This window comes from Lynx rufus, unplaced genomic scaffold (genome assembly GCF_022079265.1).
Source record: "Lynx rufus isolate CCGP_SWC_20201006 ecotype Redwood Valley unplaced genomic scaffold, mLynRuf1.p SCAF_2, whole genome shotgun sequence".
Taxonomy (NCBI): domain Eukaryota; kingdom Metazoa; phylum Chordata; class Mammalia; order Carnivora; family Felidae; genus Lynx; species Lynx rufus.
Genome location: NW_025814834.1, coordinates 188,226,717 through 188,254,147, shown reverse-complemented (window position 1 = coordinate 188,254,147; position 27,431 = coordinate 188,226,717). Strand labels below are relative to the sequence as shown.

The window sequence follows — 27,431 nt, the reverse complement described above, 5'->3', positions numbered from 1 at the left end:
GGTATCTCATGGTGGTTTTGATTTGTATTTCCCTGATGGTGAGTGATGTTGAGTATCTTTTCATGTGTCGGTTGGCCATCTGGATGTCTTCTTTAGAGAAGTGTCTATTCATGTCTTTTGCCCATTTCTTCACTGGATTATTTGCTTTTTGGGTGTTGAGTTTGATAATTTCTTTACAAATTTTGGATACTAACCCTTTATCTGATACGTCATTTGCAAATATCTTCTCTCATTCTGTTGGTTGCCTTTTAGTTTTGCTGATTGTTTCTTTGATATGCAGAAGCTTTTTTATCTTGATGAGGTCCCAGTAGTTCATTTTTGCTTTTGTTTCCCTTGCCTCTGGAGACATGTTGAATAAGAAGTTGCTATGGCCAAGATCAAAGAGGTTTTTGCCTGCTTTCTCCTCGAGGATTTTGATGGCTTCCTGTCTTATATTTAGGTCTTTCATCCATTTTGAGTTTATTTTAGTGTATAGGGTAAGAAAGTGGTCCAGGTTCATTCTTCTGCATGTCGCTGTCCAGTTTTCCCAGCACCATTTGCTGAAGAGACTGTCTTTATTCCATTGGATATTCTTTCCTGCTTTGTCAGAGATTAGTTGACCATACATTTGTGGGTCCATTTCTGGGTTCTCTATTCTGTTCCATTGACCTGAGTATCTGTTTTTGTGCCATATTTATAGAAATATTTTTAATTTTTAAAAATGTTTTATTTATTTCTGAGAGAGAGAGAGAGCATGAGCAGGGGAAGGGTAGAGAGAGAGGGAGACACAGAATCTGAAGCAGGCTCCAGGCTCTGAACTGTCAGCACAGAGCCTGACGTGGACCTGAATCCACAAGCCACAAGATCCTGACCTGAGCTAAAGTCACACAGTTAACTGACTGAGCCATCCAGGTGCCCCCTGATAAATTATATTTAGATAAATAATCACAAAATAACATAAAGTAGTAGCTAGTCAGGCATTAAGTGGGATATGGTAAAATATGAGTCACCTAGGTTTCTAATAGAGTCTTCATTGGCCCTATTGGTAGATCTATGACAAATAGGTTAGAGAACTAGATCAACTAGATTTGAAGCCCCAGTCCAGCCTCAGTAGTCCTGTAATCTTGTGCAAGCTAATTTAGTGTTTGTTCTTATTGAAGTTATACATGTGCATAGTTCAAAAAGACAATTCTACAAGACTGGTTACCAACAAACATGAACCAGAAAGAAAGCACTCCCTAATTTCCACCACTACTAGATTTCTTACCCAGGAAGCATCCAATTTCAATTCTTCCAACTAATCTGTTTGGTATTTACCTCCAAACCTGAGAGTAACACACTTATATTGCCAGTTCTTAATATCTCTACTTAGGGTATTATCTATTGGCTTTCCACAATGGAAGATGAAGATTTAGTACTCTATCACACTCACTGTTTCTCCACCACAGATATGAAGTCCATCGTCCCATTCTCCTAATATAGTTAGAACAGCATTCCATCCACATATTCTGACCATGAAAATGCTATTCATAGATAACAAGATTACTGGTTTTTTGCTGCACATTTTGTTTGCTCTAAAGTCCATTAACAGTCTTGCCTTTTGTTTTGCTTAGTTTTCTGTGTATTTATCTTTACTTCAATCCTAAACTGTTCCTTAGCTGTATGAATCTGTTCTCCATATGTTCAAACACATTAGGTAGTGTATCAGTTCCGTTGTGTTGAATAAATCTCTCTTGGAGGCTTTGATGGGCTGTGTTTTGGACTGTTGGCTGTCGCTGCTGCCGAGCTATGATCTTGGAGTCAGCCTCTACCATCATCTTCTTTTGGTGTTTCTTGTTTCATGGATCCCATTTTTTTTCATGTTCTTCTTTATCTAATGGGACACATCTTCTAATAATTTCCCAAGAAAGGATGCATAAGAAATAAATTTTTGAGACCTTGTCTGTTTGAAAGTGTGTGTCTTTAATCTCATACTTTATTGATAGTATGGCTGGGCATAGAATTCTTGGTTAGAAACTATTTTCCCTCAGTGTTTTAATGATGTTGCCCCACTACATTTAGGCTTTCAGTGTTCCTATTGAGGCATCTTATGCCATTCTGATTTTTTATTTGTATAAAACCTATTGTTCTTTCTGGAAATTTGAGTGTTCTGAAGTTTCATGATGCTGTACCTTGGTGTGGAGGGTTATTTTCATACTGTGCTATGCACTCAGAGGTCCCTTACACTAAAACAAAACAAAACAACCCCTCTAATTATGGAGGCATTTTATTGAATTATTTCCTTCAATATTTTCCCCTTCCATTTTTTTTTCTTATTTTCTCTTCCTAGAACTCCTGTATTCAGATGTCATGTCTCATAGACTGCTCTTCTAATTAAAAAAAAAGCAAACCCAACTTTTCTCTCCTGTTTTTCATCTCTGTCGTTTGCTCAACATTCTGGGAGATTTCCTCAACTTATTTTTCAATCCTTCTTATTTCTGCTATCCTGTTTTTAATTTTCAAGGGTTATAATTTTCTTTTTATTCACTAAATGTACCTTTTTGAATAATTGACATCATTTATTTGTTTTATAAATAAAATGTTTTCTCTCTGAGGATTTTAATGATTTTTCCCCCTAAGTTTTCATCTCCATGTGCATTTTCTGTTTTTCCACACTGTGTTTATTTTTCAATTGTTTTGGTCTCTGTGTTTACATTGGATACTTTCTCCTAATGTCTCATGATCTCAGCCCATACTTAAGAGTGTGGTGTCTTGTTTTTAGTATTGTTTGCTCTCCCACTTCCTGTGGTAGCCAGTGCCCTCAGCAACTGAGCCTTTGGGGAGTTCTGTGGGGTATTTCAGGTTATATGCCAGCTTTCCCCACTACTAATATAGGATTCAGCTTTTTGGGGTTTGCTGAGTTAGTTCTGTCTGTTTACCTGCTTTCTAGCTTCAAAACCTTTATTGCTGGTGTCTCTTCTTCTGTTTTCTTTGTCTTTGTGTATGTCTGCTTTTTTTTTTTTTAATTTTTAAATGTTGATTTGTCTTTGAGAGAGAGACAGAGAGAGAGCAAGCGGGGGAGGGCAGAGAAAGCGAAGACACAGAATCTGAAGCAGGCTCCAGGCTGCGAGTTGTCAGCACAGAGCCTGATGCGGGGCTCGAACCCATGAACCACGAGATCTGACCGGAACCAAAGTTGGACGCTTAATCGACTGAGCCACCCAGGTGCCCCTGTGTACTTCTGCTTTACAACAATCTTTTATGTCACTTTGAGGGGTTTGGAAGGGAGTGGAGGGATGTGGGTACTGTAAATCAGAGTGCAGCAAACTGTAGTCTCTGTACCACATCCAGTCCTTGAGTTTGCAGGGCACCAGGACTAAAGCTTTCCCGTGCCCCTGAAGTTCCAGACCTCATCCTCCATCTCACTCAGTTGCAGCACGTGCCTAGTTGTGTTCTCGTTCCAGCTTCTTCTGTTGCACACACAGATGTCCAGCTTCCCATCCCCAACCCTCCTAGAGGCAGTGAGTAGTAGAATTCCAGCTACTGCCAGATTTTCAGGTCTCCCTGTGGGTGCTGATGCCCCAGGGGGTGTCCTGCCCTAGATCCTCAGCCAAGCACCTTTTGTTTCCTGGATGATGTAGCAGTTTCTTCCTCAATTTCATGGTGACTCACTTTTTAAAAATAGTCTTTGATGTGTCAAAGCCTTTTTTTGAAAGTTTAAACAGATTGTATTGACGAGTTCCCTTTCAGTCACATGCATTTTTACCTCCTGAAAGAAACCCTAATATATTAATTAGGCCTGATTTTAGCTTCCTGAAACCACACACCCCTTACTTTCAATGCTTCAGTGCTTCTTTTAAGCTGTTCGCACTCTACCAGCATAGCCTATAAGGTGACCTATAAGGTCATCTAATGCAAGCTTAAACACCATCTCCTCCACATTCTTACTAGGTTCTTCCAGCAAAAACTCTGCCTTTTGCATCTGAACTCCTACAGCAAGTTCTCTATATTCTCCTCCTGATAGTTGTAAACACTTCCATGTCAGGGGCAGGATCTTTTCCTGCAGCCTTTTTTTTTTTTTTTTTTTTTTTAAAGTTTATTTATTTATTTTGAGAGAGAGAGAGAGAAACGCCCAAGCAGGCTCTGCCCTGTCAGTGTGGAGCCTGATGTGGGAATCAAACTCATGAAACCGTGAGATCATGACCTGAGCTGAAGTCAGAAGTTTAACCGTCTAAGCCATCCAGGCGTCCCTTCCTGCTGTCTTTTGAGCTTAGGAAGGACTCAAATATGTTTGATAAATTAATGAAATAAATCTAAGGAGAAACTCCCTGAAATAAGTCTACCGTATCAACAGCCTCTACTTACTCACAGCCACATCTGCATTCTGATCGTTGTACAGAAATTGTTCCCACCGAGATTGCAGATGCCTTCCCAGGGAACAATTCTGCTGTATCTTTTCATCCACTCCTTTCTTCCACCTCTTTGCCACATTTCAGCATTCCTTCTTGTAACTGGTTGTCACCTCCTCTGGCTCGCCCTGTCCCGCTACTCCTGTCTCTTTAATTATTTCACTGATTTCTCTTCCATAAACCACATTAATGATTGTGTTTTATATTCTGTCTTCCGACCTCTTTCTCTGTATCTTCAGGAATCTCATTTACTCAGGTCTCGTTTGGGATCAGGGAGAAATTGAGGGACTAAGACTAGGGGTTAGAGCCCTCCCCCCAGGATCTAGGCAATGGAGAATCTACAAGAAAGAGCCGTGTGGCCATTAAAGTATTAGTGCCGCTGATAGACCAATAAAGCCCTAAAGTTGAGGCTCTTCCGTAAAGCTAGATTGGAGAACACAGCTTAGTCCTAAGGTCCGAGTGGGGCCTTTTACTTCTGAGAGTCAGACCCTGTGGGGTAAGTTGTGCTTGGAGCAGGTCCAGCCTGCTGTCAGATCCACATATTACACCCAGTCATCAGGAAGGCCAAAAAAAAAAAAAAAAAGAGAGAGAGAGAGAGTGCCCCAGGGTATTAAAGGGTGAGGACTGGAAGGTAGAGGAAATGAGCCCACTCATACTATAGATGGCTCTGCGATAGCAACAGATATGGAAAGGAGAATCTCAATTATAGGATTATAAGGTAAGCTTCAAAGGAACTGAGGAAAAGCTGAACTCTAAAGGTCTAGTGGAAAGGTGATCCATGGCACAGTCAAATGCCACAGAGAGGGCACTGGAAGAACATTCTGGATTTAAGACCGCTCTTTAAGGCATCTTTTTGCCCTCAATGGCTGGTCTGTGGCTTTCACTCTGATCTCTGCCACCAGCGTGGGCCCCAGGGCCCAGCATCAGGTCTGGCCCATGGCCTCCCACTCTTTGCTCTTCTTTGTCTGCTTGTGTCTCCCCAACTCTCTGTACTTCCCAGTTCAAGTCTCCCAAAGGCAGACTCCATCTGCCTCATAGATGGATGATGATTGGTCTTTGGATTGGCTGCCCCTGGGTCAGGTACCCACTGTGGTCCAGCCATCAGTGGCCAGAGGAGGGGCAGGGTTGTGCAGTTTAGATGAAGGCCATTCGCAATCAGGCAGCAGTCACCATCTGTTTGCCCCAAGCCCCAAATGTAGATATAATCCACCTCCTTCCTCATCTCTCACTCTTGTCCCACCAGTCACTCGTCCCGTAAAGTTTTCCTTTTGTTCAATATTTAGCATCCATCCTTTTTTCTCTTCCTGTTGCCCCTGCCTTGGTTCAGGCTGCCATGTCCTCTCTGGAATGAGCATTCTCCCCATTACCGATCTCCCTGCCTTCAGTCTCTCTGCCCTAAGCTGTCTTTCATTCCCTTGCCAGAATAGTCAATTTCGTTCCCACATAGCAAAGTTTATATTTAAAAAATAAATCAGATTATGTTACTCCCCTGGTTTAAGCTATTAAAACACAATGCATACTTTTTCTGTGGCCTCCTACACAGGGCCTCCCAAGGATCTAGTTCCCGTCTTCCTCTCTGACCTCATTGCCCACCTCCTTTTATTTTCCATGGTCTGCGTTCCAACAACTGCCTTCTCCCTGTTCTTTAAATGTACTAAGATTGCTGTACTTCCTTCTCCTTTGGCCTGGAGCTCTTTTATCCCTTCATCTTTTCTTGGCTGGCTCCTGTCTTCAGGTCTCAGCCCGTGTCACCTCCTTAGAGAAGCCTTCCCAAAACACTTCCTCTGGCAGTGCCTGTACTTCAGTCTCGGTCACTGTCACATCACTGTTCCTCATACCACTTACTCACTGTCAGAAGTTGGTTTGTTCAATCGTTTACTCCTGTTTTTTCCGGTCTCCCTGCCTAAAACATAAAAGTCTTCGAGAATAGGAACATTCTTGTTCTTGGCTTACCGTTGTATCCCTAAGTCTGATGTGTAGTAGTTATTTAATAAATATCTGTTAAATTAAGAAACAGTGAGTTATTTCCTTCATTACTCTTATTTCTATCCTGGTGTATTATACTTAGCTTTTTATCCCCAACTTTATTAAGAGCTAATTGACAAATAACATTGTGTGAGGTCAGGGTGTATGATGTGATGGTTTGATATATATATATGTATTTGTGAAAGAAGGCAAGTTGGCATGTCCGTTGGCTCACCTAGTTACCTTTGTGTGGGTGTGCCTGTGGTGAGAACATTTAAGATCTACTCTCTTAGCAAATATCAGGTGTATAGTACGATATTGATAAGTATCAAATGCTTAGCTTTGTATGTGTTAAAAAAATTTTTTTTAACGTTTATTCATTTTTGAGAGACAGAGAGAGACAGAATGCGAGTGGGGGAGAAGCAGAGAGAGAGGGAGACACAGAATCTGAAGCAGGCTCCAGGCTCTGAGCTGTCAGCACAGAGCCCGATGTGGTGCTTGAACTCACTGACTGCGAGATCATGACCTGTGAAGTTGGACGCCCAACCGACTGAGCCACCCAGTGCCCCAGCTTTGTATGTTTTTTTTTTTTTCAACGTTTATTTATTTTTGGGACAGAGAGAGACAGAGCATGAACGGGGGAGGGGCAGAGAGAGAGGGAGACACAGAATCGGAAACAGGCTCCAGGCTCTGAGCCATCGGCCCAGAGCCTGACGCGGGGCTCGAACTCACGGACCGCGAGATTGTGACCTGGCTGAAGTCGGACGCTTAACCGACTGCGCCACCCAGGCGCCCCTGTATGTTTTTATTTTACCTGCTTGCAAGCTGTTTGAGGGGACATTTTTTTTTTAATTATTCATTCGTGGATCTCTAGCGCTTACACATGGTAGATAGCAGAAGATACATGTTGAATCTGTACTGTGCCAGGTACTACCTGAATATATAGCTTGTTCACATCATTTGAGCTTTCGAAGTCCCTCCAGTGCTAGAAAGACTGAGCTCCATTCTTCTTCATACTCCTTTTATCCACTTCAGAAACCAGACACAGGAAACATCTGACTACAATAAAAGATTTCCAGTAAATTCTAGGTTTCCTCATTGAACAAAGTCATACACAGCAATGCTCTGTTGTACCTGGGTCTGGAATTCTATTTGCTTACTTGTATAGTGCACCACATGGCTGCCTCTGGCCTGGGAGCCAGGAACAGCTGGAGCCTGGGCTGCTTGAAATAAAAATGACATATTTGTTAGCCTGAGAGGGAGCAGTCTGGATATTCTTGCTCTGTGTCTTACAAAAGAAACTTCTTGATTTGTTGAATACCGAGTTTTCCCCTTTAGCTGCCACAGTGTAGTTTATGTCTGAAGTGATCCTCCATCCCTTAGAATAAACGCAAACAACAAATGACCAAACATTCTCAAGTCAGTGCCTTTCACGTTCAAAGCAAAATCCATGAAAACTCACATAAAACATGAATATGTCACTAACTTCCTCCTGCAATTTCTGCCCTGTTACTTGCACCTTCCACGGTACGGACTTGTGGTGTTGGGAGCATTCCACCAACACTCTGACTTTTTCTTCCCAGGGAGTCGCTCCTCTGCTCACTGCTTACTCTTTGCATACCCTGATCATACTTTATTTTTATTTTAGGTTCCAGTGAACTTGCCTGTCTTCCTTGGCTGCAAGGCAGAGACTGTCTCTTACTCGGCTCCCTGTCCTAGTATCTAGCACTGGGCCTGGCACATAATAGGCATTTGATACTATTTGTGGGGGAGGGGAGAGGGAAGAAAAAAAAAAAGTCCAGTCTATTTAGGAATTGTTGTAGTTGAGCTAGGAATTGATGTCACGGAGATAATATTTAAACGGCATGAAATACAAGGATGACCTCAGTAACTACAGGGAAGAGCTGAACAGCTTTTGGGCATGCACAGAAAAATGAAGGCAGTCAGGAACCTTCCATCATTTTGCTTTGGTACCAGTGAATTAGAGGTTAAAATCCTACAGCTGGAGTAGAGGTTTTTTTTTTTTTTTTGAGTTTTTTTTTTTTATTCTGATGATATAAGGAATACATGTTCACTGTAGAAATTTTGCAAAAGCGCAGAGAAAAACTATCACCTGTAATTCTTTCACCCAGAGACAGCCACTGTTAACATTTTGTCTCGTTTCTTTTAAGGCTTAGTTATCATCTTTTACTTAACTTCTAAGCCCTTTGTCTTTGTTTAGATCGAAAAGTTTAAAAGAGATTATTTCAAGTCTGCTTGTGAGTACAAAGAAGGTAAATTGCAATTGGAAAAGTACTTGTCAACTGCAATAAAAATTTCAGATGCTGTTTTTATTGTTGGTCGTGCGGGCAGTCAGTGCCTCAGGAAGCTGGGCCTAATCTTCTCCAGGTGACTGCAGCCTCTAACCTAGGAAGCTCCCTGCCACTTTTCTTATTCTGATTTGTGCACATGTTTTTATCTTCCTGGGAGGAGGCCACACTTGAACCCCCAAAGCTTCACTGTCTGGGACAGTTAGGTCGACTTGAGTCGAATGAGAATCTGTATGCAGAATGGATTCCTTCCCCGCTGCCCTGTCCTCCCAGCTTGTGAAATACCACTTAGATAACATCACCTTTGGAAGCAAGCAAGGACATTTACCGGTTTATTCCTTTGTTTAAGAAGCATCTTGACCACTTTCTGTGTGTCAGTTACTGAGCTAGGCATCACAGCCTTAAAATGAATAAATATTCCTCGTCCTCAGGGAACTTGAAATGTTTAATAAGAGAAAAAGAAAAAAAAAAGAAGAGAAAAAGAGAGGTGACCAGGGATTACAATAAATGACAATAACAGTACAGTCTTGGCCTAAAGGAGAGGATGAGCAGAACTGACCAGAGAAGGCGTCAAGAAGTGGGGATGACTGAGTTGGATCTTAATGAAAAAGTGGGAGGTTTTTGCATGCAAACAGGCAGTGAGCACAGTGTGTCTGATGTGTGAAGAAAAGACGGTGTATGCCTCTGGGGAAATGGAGGTAGTTTGCCATATCTGGAACATAAGATATATTAAAAATGGCAAATGAGAGAAAATGAAGGAATGTCAGAGCTTGGACTTTATCTTCCAGACCGTGAGAACCCTCTGAAGGATTTTTTTTTTTTTTTTTGGATTTTTTTTTTGTCTTTTCTTTTTTTTTTTAATTTTATTTTTTTAATTTACATCCAAATTAGCATATAGTGCAACAATGATTTCAGGAGTAGATTCCTTAATGCCCTTTACTCATTTAGCCCATCCCCCCTCCCACACCCCCTCCAGTAACCCTCTGTTTGTTCTCCATATTCATGAGTCTCTTCTGTTTTAACCCCCTTCCTGTTTTTATATTGTTTCTCTTCCCTTATGTTCATCTGTTTTGTCTCTTAAAGACCTCATATGAGAGAAGTCATATGATATTTGTCTTTCTCTGACTAATTTCACTTAGCATAATACCCTCTAGTTCCATCCATGTAGTTGCAAATGGCAAGATTTCATTCTTTTTGACTGCTGAGTATTACTTCATTGTATATATATATACCACATCTTCTTTATCCATTCATCCATGGATGGACATTTGGGCTCTTTCCATACTTTGGCTATTATTGATAGTGCTGCTATAAACATGGGGGTGCATGTGTCCCTTTGAAACAGCACACCTGTATCCCGTGGATAAATGCCTAGTAGTGCAATTGCTGGGTCATAGGGTAGTTCTATTTTTAGTTTTTTGAGGAACCTCCATACTGTTTCCAGAGTGGCTGCACCTGTTTGCATTCCCACCAGCAGTGCAAAAGAGATCCTCTTTCTCCACATCCTCGCCAACATCTGTTGATTTCTGAGTTTTTAATGTTAGTCATTATGACAGGTGTAAAGTGGTATTTCATGGTGGTTTTGATTTGTATTTCCCTGATGGTGAGTGATGTGGAGTATCTTTTCATGTGTTAGTTGGCCATCTGGATGTCTTCTTTGGAGAAGTGTCTATTCATGTCTTTTGCCCATTTCTTCACTGGATTATTTGTTTTTTGGGTGTTGAGTTTGAGAAGTTCTTTATAAATTTTGGATACTAACCCTTTATCTGATACGTCATTTGCAAATATCTTCTCCCATTCTGTTGGTTGCCTTTTAGTTTTGCTGATTGTTTCTTTGATATGCAGAAGCTTTTTTATCTTGATGAGGTCCCAGTAGTTCATTTTTGCTTTTGTTTCCCTTGCCTCTGGAGACGTGTTGAGTAAGAAGTTGCTGTGGCCAAGATCAAAGAGGTTTTTGCCTGCTTTCTCCTCGAGGATTTTGATGGCTTCCTGTCTTATATTTAGGTCTTTCATCCATTTTGAGTTTATGTTTGTGTATGGGGTAAGAAAGTGGTCCAGGTTCATTCTTCTGCATGTCGCTGTCCAGTTTTCCCAGCACCACTTGCTGAAGAGACTGTCTTTATTCCACTGGATATTCTTTCCTGCTTTGTCAAAGATTAGTTGGCCATACGTTTGTGGGTCCATTTCTGAGTTCTCTATTCGGTTCCATTGATCTGAGTGTCTGTTCTTGTGCCAGTACCATACTGTCTTGATGATTACAGCTTTGTAATATAGCTTGAAGTCTGGGATTGTGATGCCTCCTGCTTTGGTTTTCTTTTTCAAGATTGCTTTGGCTATTCGGGGTCTTTTCTGGTTCCATACAAATTTTAGGATTGTTTGTTCTAGCTCTGTGAAGAATGCTGGTATAATTTTGATAGGGATTGCATTGAATATGTAGATTGCTTTGGGTAGTATTGACATTTAAACAATGTTTATTCTTCCTATCCAGGAGCATGGAATCTTTTTCTGTTTTTTTGTGTCTTCTTCAATTTCTTTCATAAGCTTTCTTTGGTTTTCAGTGTATAGATTTTTCACCTCTTTGGTTAGATTTATTCTTAGGTATTTTATGGTTTTTGGTCTCTGAAGGATTTTAATTAAGAGCAAAGCCACAGTGAGGCATACTGTTTAGAAAGGTCATCAGGGGTATAGGGGCACCTGGGTGGCTCAGTCAGTTGGGCATCCGGTTCTTTGTTTTGGCTTGGGTCATGGTCTTTCAGTTTGTGGGTTCAAGCCCCACTGTGGGCTCTGGGCTCATGGCTCAGAACCTGCTTGGGATTCTCTCTCCCTCTCTTCCCCTCCTACAGTCTGTCTGTCTGTCTGTCTCTCTCTCTCTCTCAAAATAAATAAATAAAAAGAAAGAAAGAAAGAAAGAAAGAAAGAAAGAAAGAAAGAAAGAAAGAAAGATCATCAGTGGTATAAAGGATGATGGAAATGGGCCACATCAGAGGCAGGGGTATGGTTAGGGGCTATGGAACAGTTCTAACAAAAGCAGATAGATAGATGTCCAGAAAGGGGAATTTACAGAGACAGAAAGTAAATCAGTGGTTGCCTGGGGCTGGAGGTGAGAGCAGGGCAGGACTGTAAATGGACATGAGGGATCTTTTTGGAATGATGGAAATGTTGTAAAATTGCATGTGGTGATGGTTACATAGCTCTGCAAATTTTCTAAAAATCACTGAATTGTACATTTAAAATGAATGAATTTTATAGTATGTAAATTATACCTCAGTAAAGCTTCTTTAAAAAAGAGAGAGAAAAATAAGGGGCTCTCTTCTAGAAGAGCTATAGCACTGAGAGAAGACAGATGTGTGAAATGTTGATAAAGAAGAAGAGGTTGTAGAGTGAGACATTGATTTGATCTCATACAAGATAGGACGGTCACCTATCTGATCAGCCAGGTGTCCTAATTGTGCTTCTGCATCTTTGTGAGAAAACTTCAACCCTACCTACTTGGTAGGTTTCACAGCATATGGATCTGCCCTTAATTGGAAGCACAGAATGTCTGCCTCTGGACCCTTATCAGAAACCATATCTGTCGGCTCTCTGCCACCTTGTTCTTTGTAAACGTTTGGTTTTAAGACATGATATTTATGAAGCATCTGTGATCCATTTACTTCTCTAGGCACTGTTATTCAGCAAATGGGTAAATTTTTGTTTTATTAGAGAGAGAGAGAGAGAGAGAGAGTGCATGCAAGCAGGGGAGAGGGGCAGAGGGAGGAAGAGAGAGAGAGAGATTGAGAGAGAGAGAGAGAGAGAGAGAGAGAGAGAGAGAGTCCCAAGCAGGCTCCATGCTCAGCGTGGAGCCAGACGCGGGGCTCCATCCCACAACTGTGGGATCATGACCCGACCTGAAATTAAGAGTAAGACGCTCAACCAACTGAGCCACGGTCGGGCCCTTCAGCAGATGGTTACTTCCCGGTGTTCTGCTGGTAATGTGCCAGGGAATAAAGCAGGTATAGTGTCTGCCCTCGTGGAGCTGATAGTCCAGCAGTGGGGACAGATGTTATGTACAGTTATGATAATGATTTATCATGTGTTGGGTTTCCTTGTGCAGTAAGAGAAAATGACCTCAGCCTGAGGTCAGAGGATATGGCTGGGGTGGGGGTGTGGCTATAGACCCTGGTCCTATATACATCCAGCTGGCTTTCCTTGGTGGTGACTGAGCCTTTTGAATATGATCCCTTTTGAGTCTGGGGTTTCTGGGGTTATCTTGGGCCTTATCTCAGTGTTCCTTATAATAGCTTTTATTGAATCATGCATTGGCTTTATTCCATCATTTTGTATGAGCTCGCGTTGTAAGAAATAGCCATACAAGAGTCACGCTTATGTATTATAGAAATGTTGTAGAAGTTACAGTCTTCAGCGTCATATAGGATCCCCTTTTATTACTAGGACCCACAGGAGAAATTTCTTCCTGATGACTGTTTCATATTTGCTTTTATATTTTGGTCTTTTAGTTGCCCCGAAGCACCCTGCTGCATCACGCTTCAGGTCTCCACACAGGTATTCTCTCTACCTGGAATGCCTCATTCCAGGGGTTTATGGGGTTTAACCCTCACTTATCCCTCAGCTGTTAGTCCAGGTGTCACTTCTTCAGGGAAGCCTTCCCTAACCAGCCCCCAGTCCCCTTCCAAACTCGGTCTGATTCTTTTTTTTTTTTTTTTCATTTCTTCTAATGTTCATTTATTTTTTGAGAGAGAGATACAATGCGAGCAGGGGAGGGGCAGAGAGAGAGGGAGACACAGAATCCGAAGCAGTCTCCAGGCTCTGAGCTGTCGGAGCCCGATACGGGGCTCAAACTCACAAACTGTGAGATCATGGCCTGAGCTGAAGTCAGACGCTTAACTGACTAAGCCACCCAGGTGTCCTCGGTCTGATTCTTAATAGAGATATTCAAAGCACTCTGTTTCACTCAGATAATTTTTAGTTGGGTGATTTGTTGTTTGGTAACTTTTTTTTTTTTTGTCTCTTAGACTGATGTCAGGGAGACCTGTGAGGGTAGAGACCATGCCCTTTTGTTTGTGGCTGTATCTCAAAGTCATAGCATATTGTCATGCCCAATAAATATTTGCTGACTGGTCAAATGAATGAATGTGCTGTGGGTACTAAATCTTGTGACTGTTCATTTTCTCCTTTCCTTTGGCAGTTTGGGAGCTCAGGCCTTCTTGATTCCACCTGTGGCATATGCACAGGTCCTCATGGCATGCGTTTTGTGCACTAACATTCCCCGGACTATGTAATATTTTTCCTTTCTTGACTTCTTCATTTTTTAAAAAATTCCATTGTGTCCTGTAAATTCCTGTAGGCCATTTTAAGCCTTTCTGGGGAAGAAATAATAAACAAATTGGGTATATGAGTAGGAAAAGAAAGGGAGAAGTCAAAGGGAAATGTTAGTGCCTTTAACCAGCTGCAGAAGAGTTTTCTTTTGCATTGTTTTAATTTTATTTTCATTATAAGAAGGGGGAGAAAAAGTAAATTTGTCCCCTAGTTTTGCAGGAAATGCCTGTGAAGAATTCGAGGCCTGTCTCTGCCCTGAGACATTCCTCCCAGTGGTGGGAGGCTAGGGGCTGGGCTCGGTAGGGCCTCCTGGCCCAGTGGATGGGTGGGCATGGGCCTGTGGAGGCTGTCCATGCAGCTGAGTTCCAATCCAGTTGATTTTCCCTCATGGGGGAGGGTTTGGGCAGAGTCAGTGGGAGCTTGTTTTTTGTTGTTTTTTTTTTTTTTTTTTTTGTCTTTTTAACTCTAGCAAGGAGAAAGAAATGAACTTGTCCTCTTGTGTTGCAGATTCAGTGGTTCTTTCCTTTGACTCCGCTGGACAAACACTAGGCGCAGGTACCAATCTTCCCCCCTCTGTCCTTTCTGCACTCAGCACTTGGCCACATTTGAAGTGGAGCCTGGTGAGGTGGGGGAGGGGGGGTCTCTGGGAAGGGCAGTGGGATATCTCAGGATTGTGGGAAAGTCTTACGAAGCTTTTCTGGAGACTTGTGGTCTAAGAAGTGGGATGTAGCATCTAGAAGACTCTGCCAGTTGCTTAAAGAATTTGCAGTAGATGCTCCTTCCTCATTCAGATCCATCCAGGTCCATAGAACAGGAATCTGTTTCCTGAGCACAGATTGCGGCCTAGAGGGTGGGGCAGAGGGCATTAAGAGGCCCGGAGCTCTGGGTATGTTGGAGTAGATAATTATCCGGCCTCTCCAGCAAAACCTTAGGCTGAGGAGAGTGTCCCGGCTTCCTGCGGACATACACTGTTACACGTTTGCACGCACATCCCGTGTACCCCAATACACACCTCCTCCAGGGTGTGCACTTTACTGTGTACTTGTGCCAACCCACGTGCATGTCATCATGCTGCCTCTCTTCCCTGTGTCGAAATGTGGGACCCACAGATGGACATACAAGTCACCTTTGACACCAAGTCACTCCGGCTCAGTGGAGCTTGGCGGTGAGCAGAAAGAGACGTCGTTTTGATTCTTCACCTTGGCTGACATCATGTTCGTATGGGAGCCCCAGGACGACTTTTCTTTGTGAGAAGAGCATCTCTGGGCATCAAGCCTGCATTTCTAGTTGGAGATAGTGGGCCTTGGTGGTGGGTGCTGCCTGTGAACAACAGGGAGACTTTGCTGGCCTGCCGAGGGCAGTTAATTGAAGCCGTGTAGCTGTCCTTGAATGCAGCAGATTGGTGTTTCACAGAGAAGCCCTGAGGCTTTGGCAGTTGTGGCCATGTGGGCAAGGGGAGAGGTGAGTTCAGAGACTATAATCACTGCTACCACTGCTTACTAAGGGCCTACTATGTGCCAACACTGTGGTAGGTGCTTTATACATATTGTGCAAGGTGGATAGTGTATCTTTGATTACAGATAAAAGAAACTAATGCTCCCAAAGGTAAAGTAACCTGTCCAGGACCACTCTTATCTGTCCACCTCTAGAGCTCATACTCTCTCCCTTGCTATCTTGCTCTTTCATACTTTGTATGCTTGAGGTATACTCCACTCAAATGCTGAGACAAGAGAGATCACTTTAAGATAGAGTGGACAGACAGAAAGTTCTTAAATAGACACAAAAGTTGTGTCTGCTGCTATAGGAAAAGATCAATCGCTTTTGCTGTATTAAAGTTAAGAACTTCTCATTCACCAGGAAGACACCATTAAGAGAATGAAAAGGCGATCCAGAGTGAAAAAAAGATATTTATAACATGAACAGCCAACAAAGGGTGTGTTTCCAGAATAGAGAGCTACAGAAATCAACAGGAATAAAGAAACAACCCAGTATCAAAACAAGCAAAAGGCCTGAGTAAGCACTCCATGAAAGAGGAAATCCAAATGGCTGATAAACTTATGAAAACGTGTTCGGTTGCATCGCTGCCTAGGGAGAGGCAAATTAGGATTACCTTGAGATACCACTGCACATCCACCAAAGTAGCAAAACTTGAAAAGCTCCATATTCCAGTATTGGTGAGGATGTGGGACAGTGGAAACTCTGGGTCTCCACTGGTCAGAGGGTAAATTGGTTACAATCCCTTTAGAAAAGACTATGTAGTATCTAGCACAATTTGAATATACACATACCTCATGAGGTGGCACTTCCTCTCGTAGCTATATTCCCTACAGAAATGGATGCGTCTGTATGTACCAGGATATATGTACAAGATACATGGACAGGAATCTGTCTCATTGGCTGCAGCTAAAGGCCTGGACAGGTGCATTTAGCAGCTATTTGAGGACTCTGAAATAGAGTAGTAGGCAGATTGGGGGAAGAGACCAGAATTAAAAGCACTACCACGCTGGCAGTGAATTTTTCATTTTTTCCTCTGGTATCCCATGTCCTCAATGCAAGGCCCCAAACCCAGCAGTGCCTGTTAGGGGACAGCCAGAGAGAATTCCAGAAGACCTCTAGTTATGGCTCTGGGGCGGGGACGGGGCTCTGAGACTCAGACAGAGAGGGAAATTCCAAAGGTTGGTTTTATTTTCCTCCCTTCTCCCTCGTGCCTTAGACCGCAGGCAGCCCCACTATAGTGGTGGTGGTACCGCCTGTGACAGCAGTGGGGTCGCCAAGCACCTAAAACTGAAAAAGGGAAATGTTCCTCTCTGATCAGAGGAGCTGTAATTCCAGGATGGTGGGGGCAGGGGGTGAAATCGGTTGCTCTTTTTCCTCTGCCTTCCTGCTGCTTGGGCCCAGATCTGGGTACCGTTCAGGAAATGTGAGGGAGAAGGCAGTAACTAAGATTTCAGCTGTCTAGCCAGAGGTCCGAGAGGGGGAGGCCCGATGAACTGGAAATCACCAGGAGAAAACAGGGAAGAGCTCAGGAAAGCAGCCCTTAAAAGTTGTTTATGAACAGCTAACCGCTGAGCTGTGCACGCACGCATCTGATTCTAGCAAACGCCAAAGACTCTGAGAAGTGGTCCAAGGGATAGACCACTGACTGAGTCCTAGACTGGACATTGGGTGGTGTCCACAGAGGACCCACTTGAAGAGGCTTTGAAAATGGAACTGGCATTGAAACTATAACCTATGGAAGGCTGGTCAAAACTTGTCACCTAAATCCAACCTGGTTGAGAGTCTGGTAAAACAAAAATGTCAACACTCTCCACTGGATTTAAACAAGACCTAAATGTTCATAACCTCGTATTCAAAATATCCAGGATACAATCCAGAATTAATCATCATGTGAAGAACCAGGAACATCTCAACACAGATGTTGGAATAACCAGACACTTCCTTTAAAGCAGCTGTTATGAAAATGCTCTCCAAAATAAGGGCAAACGGTATTGATGCAAAAAAGATAGAAACTGTTAGCCACTACCCCCCAAAAAGGAAATAAAAAGGAACCAAATGGAGATAAAAGAAAAAAAATGCAATAGTTGAAATTTTAAAAACTGAGTGGACTCAATAACAAAATGGAGATGAAGAACAAAGAATCAATGACCTTGAAAGGAAAGCAATAGAAATTACCCAATATGAACAACAGGAAAGAGTTACAAAGTTGAGCAGAGCCTCAGTGACTTGTGGGACAACACCAGAAGGTTTGCCGTCTGTTGTTGGAGTCGCAGAAGAAGAAAGTGCAGTGCAGAAGAGATACTCAAAGAAATAATGGCTAAAACTCCTCAGGTTTGGTGCCCACCTGGGGTTTGTCCTAGAGATGGAAGGCTGGGTCAGCATTCAAAAGTCACTCAATGTAGTCCATCATGTTCACTGTCTAAAGAAGGGGAACCGCATGGTCACGTCAATTGGTGAAGAAAAAGCATCTGACAAAGATTCAGCATCTACTCGTGACAAAAACTCTCAGCATGCTTAAAAGGGAACTTCTTCAACTGGATGTGGGGCATCTACAAACAGCCCACAGCAAACATCATGCTTCATGGTAAAAAACTGTTCTCCCCCAGAGATCAGGAACCACTCCTAAAAGTCCCAGCCAGTGTGGCGAGGCAAGAAAAAGAGACAAGAATATAAATTGGAAAGGAAGGAATAAAACTGGCTCTCTTCATAGGTGACATGATTGTTTACATAGAAAATCTCAAGGAATCTACAAAAAAAATCCTAGAACTAATAACTGAGTTTAGCAAGATAAGAAAGAAGATCAAAATGTAAAAAAAAAAAAAAATTATATATGTTAGCAATGAATAATTGAAAATGAAAGATTAGAGGTACCTGGGTGGCTCAGAGGGTTGAACTTCTGACTCTGGATTTTGGCTCAGGTCATGAGCTGTGGGATAAAGCCCTTTGTGCTGTGCATGGAGCCTGCTTAAGATTCTCTCCCCTCCCCCCACCTTTGTTCTCTCTCTCTCTCTCTCTCTCTCTCTCAAATGAAAATAAAAACACATAAATAAAATAAAAAAAAAATAAATTAGCAGTAGCCCTCCTCACCCCAAACCAAAATAGTTACATATAAATCTAATGGAATGTGTGTGGGATCTGTGTGCTCAAAGCTGTTCCTCTCCCAAGTTTTTGTCCCCATCTGCCCAAGTGTTCAAGCCACAGACCCGGAAACCTCTTTGATTGTTGCCCCTCCTCTCCCTTTCTCACTTTTTCTGTCTTCACAATGTGTTCTTGTCTAGCCTTTTTCCAGCAGCTCTGTCCAAGGTACCATCTTCTCTCCCCGGATAAGGAAACATCTACTGGTCTCTCTGCTCATTTGTTGTTTTCCAGTAGTCCATTCTCCACATTGTAGCCAGAGTGATCTTTTAAAATGTACATCAGATCATATCTTGTTCCCACTGAAAACTCTCCATTGACTTCATGGTACACTTAAAATAAGACCCAAACTCCATGACCTATAGGGTCTGACTTGCTAGCTCCTACTGTGGTTTCTCTTGAGTTTTCTCAACGCTTAGTCCATTTTGTCCCTCTCTGCCCTCAAGCCACATTGGCATTCCTGCGAGTCCATGAATATGCCAGGCCTCTTCCTGCACCAGGGCCTTTGTACTCCATGCCTCCTGTCTCTAGAATGCTTTACTCCTGCTTTACATGACTGTCCAAGGTCTGTGTTCAAATGTCACTCTGCAGAAAGGCCTTCTTGGATCACTGCGTCTAAAGTAGTCTACTCTCTTGACACCCAGTCCTTCTCTAAGAGAGTTTGTCTTTATTTCTTCTTAGCACTTATCCTTCCTTCAAATTATCTGCTATTTACTTGCATACTGTCAGTCTCCCCCAGTAGAATTTGGCCAGGGACCTTGCCTATCTTGTTTATCACTGTGTCCCTGGTACTTAGAACAGTACCTGGCATATAATAGGTGCTCAGCAAATATTAAATGAAAAGTAGGAAAATGGAAACCGTAATGTCCATCATGTAACACATACTTAGGGATTACATAAGAAATGGCACATCCGTATGGTGAAATGGACTCCAACAGCCATTAAAAATGATGCAGTCTTATGTTTATTGACACAGAAGACATTAGGGATATTGTTGAGTGAACAAAACAGGAACAAAGAACATGTATATTGAGGCCACACGTAAGTAAAATTATATATGCACGTTCACACATGTATTTATGGAAAGAGATTTCTGTGAAGGTAGTCACCAAAACGTTTGAAGGTATTAACTTTAGAAAATCGGAATTTCAAATGGTGCTTACTTCATGCTTTCAAAATCCAAATGTAGGGGTGCCTGGTGGCTCAGTCGGTTGGGCATCCTGCTTCAGCTCAGGTCATGATCTCACGGCTTGTGGGTTTGAGCCCTGCATCGGGCTCTGTGCTGACAGCTCAGAGCCTGGAGCCTGCTTCAGATTCTAAGTCTCCTTCTCTCTCTCTGCCCCTCCCCGACTTGTGCGCACTCTCTTTCTCTCTCTCTCTGCCTCTGTCTCTCTCTCTCTCTCTCAAAAATAAAGAAACTAAAAAAATAAAATGAAAATCCAAATGTAAAAAACTTATATGGTAAGCATGTGTTAACCCTAAACTGGGGAAAAAATAAAATTATTTTTGTTTGAAGAGAGGGACTCTGTCTTATTTTATACAATAACTGCTTGGTGATTATTTGTACTTCTCTACCTACTAGGTGGTAAGCTCCATGAAGTTTAAGATACAGACTGCAGAGTGAGCCATTTTTTTTTTTCCTGCCCCAGCTGCTCTTTTGACGTGTTTTCCACCAAAATTCTGCTGCAGCTTCATGCGAGATGCCCTGACATGGTCTGGACACGCTTGCTATCATGAATAGAATTGGATTCACTGCATGCCCTGCTCTGGACACTGGACATTGCTATTTTCCCAGGACAGAGGGGAAATGGGTACATGACCCCTTTGCCTCCACTGGCTGGGCTGGGGCTTTTACCTTCCAGGGGAGGTTCCACTTTCCTTTGTCCCCAGATGTGTCACAGCTGTGCTGTGCTCAGAGGGAGCGTGGTGCAGTCACAGGAGATCGGGGCTTATCAGGAGTTTCTTGCGAGGCCCTCTCTGCCCCCATGCCAATGTGCACCCATTTGAGATTGGATTTCAGTGTATGAACTTCTAAGTTATTTTACTGGGTCACTTAATTTAGTCTAGGTCAGTGAATTTTTCTGTTTATTTTATGATACTGCTTTTCCTATTTTAGTTTGTCTTTGATTAATTGATCCTCCATTGTGATTTATTTCCCTGACTTGAGATGATGTGGGAGCTGTTTGCATTTTGGCCAGCCCGTCTCGGGCCGTGGTTAACTCCCATGATTCACATGGGGGGCAGCAGCAATTACTTAATGAACATCTGCTTTGTGCAGAGCATAGGGACAGCTGGTGGGAATTTCTGGCGGTCCCTTAGAATGAAGAAAGGAAGTGGGTCATGGAGACCAAAAATGCCAGCAGCACAGTTGGCTCGCGACATGCACCTGTGTTCCCAGAAATTCCATTCTAGGGCTCAGTGGCCTGCTGATGAGGCTAGAGTAGGATACTTGGCTTGGGGAACTTTCAGGGAGGTCTCCCTTCATTCTAGAAGAGGATCTCGCTGTGTCATGCAGTGCTCCCAGCTGTTTACACGTGAGAGAGAACAGAGGCTGAGAGTGATACTAATTTGTACACCATGCTGAGATAAACAGGAAGACACTGTGTGTAAATCGGGCATTGTGAAAGCATTCATAACTTTCTTTTTTTTTAATGTTTATTTATTTATTTTGAGAGAGAGAGCAGGGGTAGAGAGTGAGGGGAGAGAGAGAGAATCCCAAGCAGGCCCTAAGATGTTAGCGCAGAGCCTGAGGTGGGGCTTGATCTCACAAACCATGAGATCATGACCTGACCTGAGATCAAGAGTCAGATGCTTAACTGACTGAGCCGCTCAGGCACCCCAAGCATTCATAATTTTCTTTTCGGAATTATGAACAAAGTGAAATACAAAGTATTATGGAATATATTAAATGTTGAATTGCTATAAAATAAATATTTTCCAAAATTTTTTAAAGTTTGTTTATTTTGAGAGAGAGAGACAGGCAGGGAGGGGCAGAGAGAGAGGGAGAGAGAGAACCCCAAGCAGGCTCTGCACTGTCGGCACAGATCCCAGTGCGGGGCTAGAACTTACAAACCATGAGATCGTGACCTGAGCTGAAACCAAGAGTCAGACGCCTAACCGACTGAGCACGCAGGTGCCCTAATATTTTCGGATTTTTAAGTGAAAAGCTTGAGCTTGTTTCAGTGTTCATAAATTTTCATATCACGGTTTAAGCCTCAGAGGTGGTCAGTTTTCATAAATGTTCCATATATGCTTGAAAAGAATGTGCATTCTCTACTCAGTGGATGTAAGGTAGTCTATATCAGTTCAAATTTATTAATTGTTCTGCTCAAATCCTTTGAATTCTCACTGATTCAGAGAGCCTGGTTTTTCAGTGGTTGTGTTTCCCATTATGATGACAGGAGACTTGTATATTTCTCCTTGTAATTTTTGTGAATTTGACCTTTTAGAGAGAGAGGTTTCGTCACTAGGTACATACACATTTGAGTACATAGCCCCCTTTTGTTTATGTCCAGTTTCTGAACCTTCTAGGAGTTTATGTGAGCTCAGAACACTGACCTAGTCCTTTGGAATGGAAATGGAAGAGTTAATGGTTAATTTCGGAGACCTGAGTCATTTGAAAAAGCACCGTGTGCATTCACAGGTCTGACTTGGTACAGGTGCAGCAGGAGAAGAGCAGATATTTGCATTATCCATGCCACTTCCCACCTGGAGCCAGGCAAAGGACACACATGTGCTCCTCGGCCAGGGGGTTTTGTACTGCTGAGCTTTGCAGCCTGGCTAAGGCAGGAAGCCCAAACCACCAGACTAAACATCTGTCCTTCACTGCATAGCTGTGGGCTTGCTGCTTTGACACCTGAGGAGAGAATACCTTCAGGTGCTGGGGGTGCTGTATATGCACATCAACCTACATTATGCCTGGCTGACTGGTGAGTCCCAGAGTCTTCTGTACTTACTACAGATTTGGGATCAGTGGACTGTCAGTGAGGCCCAGGCTTTACTGCCAACTTCCCCAGATGTGAGTTGACGCTGAAGAAATGCTCAAACTAGCATTTCCGTATTGTAAAACTGAATTCACATGCAACTTCGAAAACACATTCATAAACAGTGAGATGCTCTGCGATCTGCAGATTTGCCTTGTGCAAACCCGACGGTAGGAAGCTCTGCTCCTATGTCCCAGAGCATTATGCCTCGGCCTTCCTGATTGCTTTCTCTAGTTTATATTTCCTGAACACTAGACTTAAGCTTCCCTACCAGTCCCGGAATTCTGTGAGGAGCTGGGCACAGATCCAACCACCAGTACCAGCTTACGAATATGAGAGTGGGGTGCTTGTTGGTAAGATCCCCGGATGTGCTGGAAACGGGCAGTCAGAAGCCTCAGAAAGTCTTTGTGGAGGAAGTTAAGTTTTAGGCTATTATAAATGCGGGGAGGGAATTAACCTTGGCAAGTGTGGAGTCCTCAAAAGGGAACCCCAAAGTAAAAGCCAGAAACCGATACAGGGGAGGAGTTTCCCCAGAAGAGCAGGGCAGCCTCTGCATAAGCAGAGGTGACTGTGATGCAGTTATCTGTAGGGCTGGGAGCAGAAGTGGCTAGAGCACTGTAAGAGGTGGTGGGCTAGTGACAGATGAAGCCACTGATGCCACCATTGTTACGCTCTTAATGTTGCCCCCTTGCAAGGGGTGGAGGAAGACAAAGAATCCAGGTCTTGGGGTTACTATTAGGCTCTCTTGGTCATTAGGTCACTCCCTTCATTCTTCCATTTGCTTAGCACATTTACGGAATACCGCCTCTCTGCCACACCCCATACGAGGGGCTAGAGATACAGATACATATAGTTAGGATTGTTTAATTGCAAGCAACAGAAATGGAACCCGGCTAGTTTAAAAGAAAAAGGAATTTACTGGAAGGACACGGGTACCCATAGAATAAAATTAAGCATCAAACAGCCGGCCCTCAGAAAGGACACAAAGGGCAGTGCCAGGAATCTAGATTGCAACCAGCGGTCCATTTTTTCAGCATCCTGTTTCTCTCCCCAGTGCCACGCCGCTTAAGAGAGAAGGGTCCGGCTAACCTAGCTGTTGTCGAGTGCCCCCACTCTAGACAGGCAAATCCCACTGACAGTCTCATCACTTGCCTGCTGTAGAAGAAAGGCAGTTCCTTAAAAGAAATTCAAGCGACTTGTTTCCAAAGGGAGGCAGAAGTGCCGTGAGGGCAAGTAATCGTTGATGCTCTAATGCTGCGTTCGAGGAGCATGTAAGAGTGGGCACATCCGAGGCAGGAGGGTCAACAAATGCTCTTCTGAAAGAGAGTACGTTTGAACTACAGTCTAAAGGATAAGCAGGAATTAACACGAGTAAAGAGATGAGAGCACATTTCAGGCAGAAAAAAGCTGCTTCTACAAAAGAGTCCTATGCCGAGGGAGCTCACGGCTTATGCAGAGAACTGAAGAAGGCTGGGATGGCCTGAGCAGCAGGCACAGGGGGCAAGATAGTGGAAGATGGAGATGGAAAGGTAGCTAAAAGCCAAGCCATGAAAGGTCTTGTGGCTCTACAAAAATACCTGTTAGATTTTGCTTCGGTGACAACCAAAATCTTGAAGGATGAGTGGGTGTTTGCCAAGTCAGCAGGCTGAGGGAGGGCATTACAAAGAGAGGTAACGTGGTCCGAGTAGCTCTCAGGCATAGAGGCTGCACACAGAGGAGTGACGGAAGGTGAGGCTAGGGAGACAGGTACAGAGTGAGAGGTGGCTGTGTGGTCTAAGCAACAGTGCAGATGCAGCAAAAGCAGTGGCCGTGGTTTAGGGAACAGGATCTGTAGTTAGAAATGAGAGAGAGTATACCAAACATGTCTGTCTTGAAGTACTGAATGGCAATGGCACTAGCAAACAAAACAAAACAAAACAAAACAAAACACGTGGCTGGGGAACAGGGTGCACATAAATCTGATTTGCGGCATTCTGAGTTTGCGGTGACTGGATCATTTAGGAGCAATGCGTAGGAAAGAACCAATGTGGAAAGGGGTTGGGAATAATGTTAAAAAAATTTTTTTAATGTTTATTTATTTTTGAGAGAGAGAGACAGCATGAGCAGGGGAAGGTCAGAGAGAGAGAGGGAGACGCAGAATCCAAAGCGGGCTCCAGGCTCTGAGCTGTTGGCACAGAGCCTGACACAGGGCTTGAACCCACGGACAGAGAGATCATGACCTGAGCTGAAGTCGGACGCTTAACCAGCTGAGCCACCCAGGCGCCCCAGGAATAATGTTTTAAGTGAAAGGAAAAGCAGGTACAAAGGGCTGGAGATCGTAGATACTTAGGAGGCAAATAAAATAGTTCAGTTTGGTCAGAGCATAGACTTTGGCAGGGGCAGGGTGGCGGTAATATAGGGACTCCAAAAGTAAAGTTGGAATGGTCACTGTAGGTCAGATCCTGAAGGACCTTATGAATCAAGAGACTGGGATTCGTTCTTAGAACAGTAGAGGCTGTTCAAAGGTTTTAAGCAGGGTTATGACATAACCATGTTTGTCCTATAGAAAGATAGCTCTGACCACATCAGGAAGAATCTATTAGAGGGGGACAAGACAGGAGGCAGGAAACCTAGCAGTAATCCAGATGAGAGGTAAAGCTGGCTTCTTAGAGAACAAAAATGAACAAAAGTAAGTGGGTTGGAGATCCATTTAGAAGATGAAATTAAAAGGACATGGTAATTCAAGCACTCCGATGTTTATAGCAGTGTTATCTACCATCACCAAATTATGGAAATAGCCCAAGTGTCTATCAATTGATGGATGGAAAATGAAGATACGGTGTATATATATACAATGGAATGTTAGCCTTAAAAAAGAATGGAATCTTGCCATTTGCAAGGACATGGACGGAGCCAGAGAGTGTTATGGCAAGCGAAATAAGAGATAGACAAATACCATATGATTTTGCTTACATGTGGAATTTAAGAAACAAAACAAATGAGCAGAGGGGAAAAAAAAGAGAGAGAGGCAAACCAAGAAACAGACTCTTAACTATACAGAACAAACTGATGGTTACCAGAGAAGATGTGAGTGGGAGGATGGATTAAATAGATGTTAGGGATTAAGGAGGGCACTTGTTGTACTGAGCACTGGGTGGTGTATGGGAGTATTAAATCACTATGTTGTACACATGAGGCTAATATTACACTGTATGTTAACTAACTGAAATTTAAATAGAAACTTTTAAAAAACGGACATGGTAATTAAATAAGAAGGAAACAGAAATCAAGTAATTCTCTCAGGTTTCAAGCTTGGGCAGCTGGGTGAATAGTGGTATAATTCATTAAGGTAGGGAATACAGGAGGAGAACCAGGCTCTACAGGTATGTGAGTTCTGTGAATGTGAACTCTGTGTGGGGCAGCCTGAGTTTCAGGTGTCTGTAGGAGGTGGAAATGTGCAGCAGACAGCTGAATATATAAGTCTGGGACTCAGGAGAGGGGTTGGGCAGGAATGAGAAGTTGGGTTTGGGTGCAATGGAAGGATCGTTGGGCAGGCTAACCTGAATAGTTGAGTGGGGTGAAGTCTACCCTGGATAAGGAAAAAGCAAAGAAAGAGGGAAAACAACAACAACAAAAACCAGACAAAATATATGAAAAAATTTTTTCTGACATTGAACAATAGGTAGCACACGGCACTGGTCTCTGAAAGAAGAGGAACAAATGAGGTTAACCCTATAATTGTCCAAGCTAACAGCCTGGATGGAGTTTCCAGACCCCCGCACAGGGAAGAAGAACCCATACAGGATCCTAGAGTCTTCCTAAGAGGAAACAGATTTGAGAATTTGAGAGAAAGGCTGCCAGAATTCATAAGTACCAAAGAGGGAAGAGCTGCACACAGAGAGAGCTCTAGAGATCTGTAGAGGGTCCCCTTAGACTCACTACAGTTCACACAGGGCTGGGAATAGCGGTGAAGCATCATAATACAGGGGCATCCATGGCACATTCAGAAGGGCATTGCCTTAGTCGTGGGGCAGAGTTAGCAGTGGTGCAAAATTAGCCCTAGACGAAAGTCCACTTTGCCTCTCATCTTAATCCTACAAAGCTTGAAAGCAAGCCTTGAAAGGATCCTACTGTTTCCAAGTAATTTAACTGCACCTCAAAAATAAATAAAGAATGCACAAATATTCTGTGCTCAGCAAAGTAAAATTCACATGGCTGGCATCTGGTCAACAGTGACCAGGCTCACCTGAAGCTACTATAATACTGTATGTTAACTATTCCGGATTAAAAAGTGTGTGTGTGTGTGTGTGTGTGTGTGTGTGTGTGTGTGTGTATAAAGAATGACTAGCTAATTCAGAAAAGCATGAAAATACAACCCATAATGAGAAAAAAACAATAGAAATAGGCCTCGTGATAACAAAAAAGATAGAATTAGTAGGCAAAGACATTAAAACATAGTCCATATCTTCAAGAAGGTAGAAGAAAGCATGAGAATATTAAGGAAAGACATATAAGAAACGAAAAAGAAAGTTAGAGGTGAAAAAATAGTGTTTGAGATGAAAACTATACTGAATGGGTAAACAGGCAGTTCGACACTGCAGACGAGATGGGTAAACAGGCAATTCGACACTGCAGAAGAGAAGAGTAGTCAACTGGAAGATATTTCAATAGGAAGTATCTAAAATAATAAGAGAGCAAAATTACTGGGAAAAAAAAGTAACAGAACATCAGTGAGTGGTGGGGCATCAAGCAGCCTAATACTTGTGTCCCTGGAACTCCCCCAGAGAGGGGAGGGCAGAAAATTTTTTGAAGAAATAATGGCCAGAAATTTTTCAAATTTGATGAAAACCATAGACCCATAATAGATCTAAGAAGCTCAA

General features: G+C 42.9%; 1 protein-coding gene across 1 annotated transcript in view; it reads left to right on the top strand.

Moving 5' to 3' along the window:
- The window catches only part of ST3GAL3 (ST3 beta-galactoside alpha-2,3-sialyltransferase 3), a 200,096-nt gene that overhangs the window by 68,766 nt on the left and 103,899 nt on the right, over positions 1–27,431 (top strand). Inside the window, exon 3 of the mRNA XM_047084561.1 lies at positions 14,465–14,512. Within this exon, the coding sequence (XP_046940517.1) occupies positions 14,465–14,512 (48 nt within the window). The remainder of the gene's footprint in view (positions 1–14,464; positions 14,513–27,431) is intronic.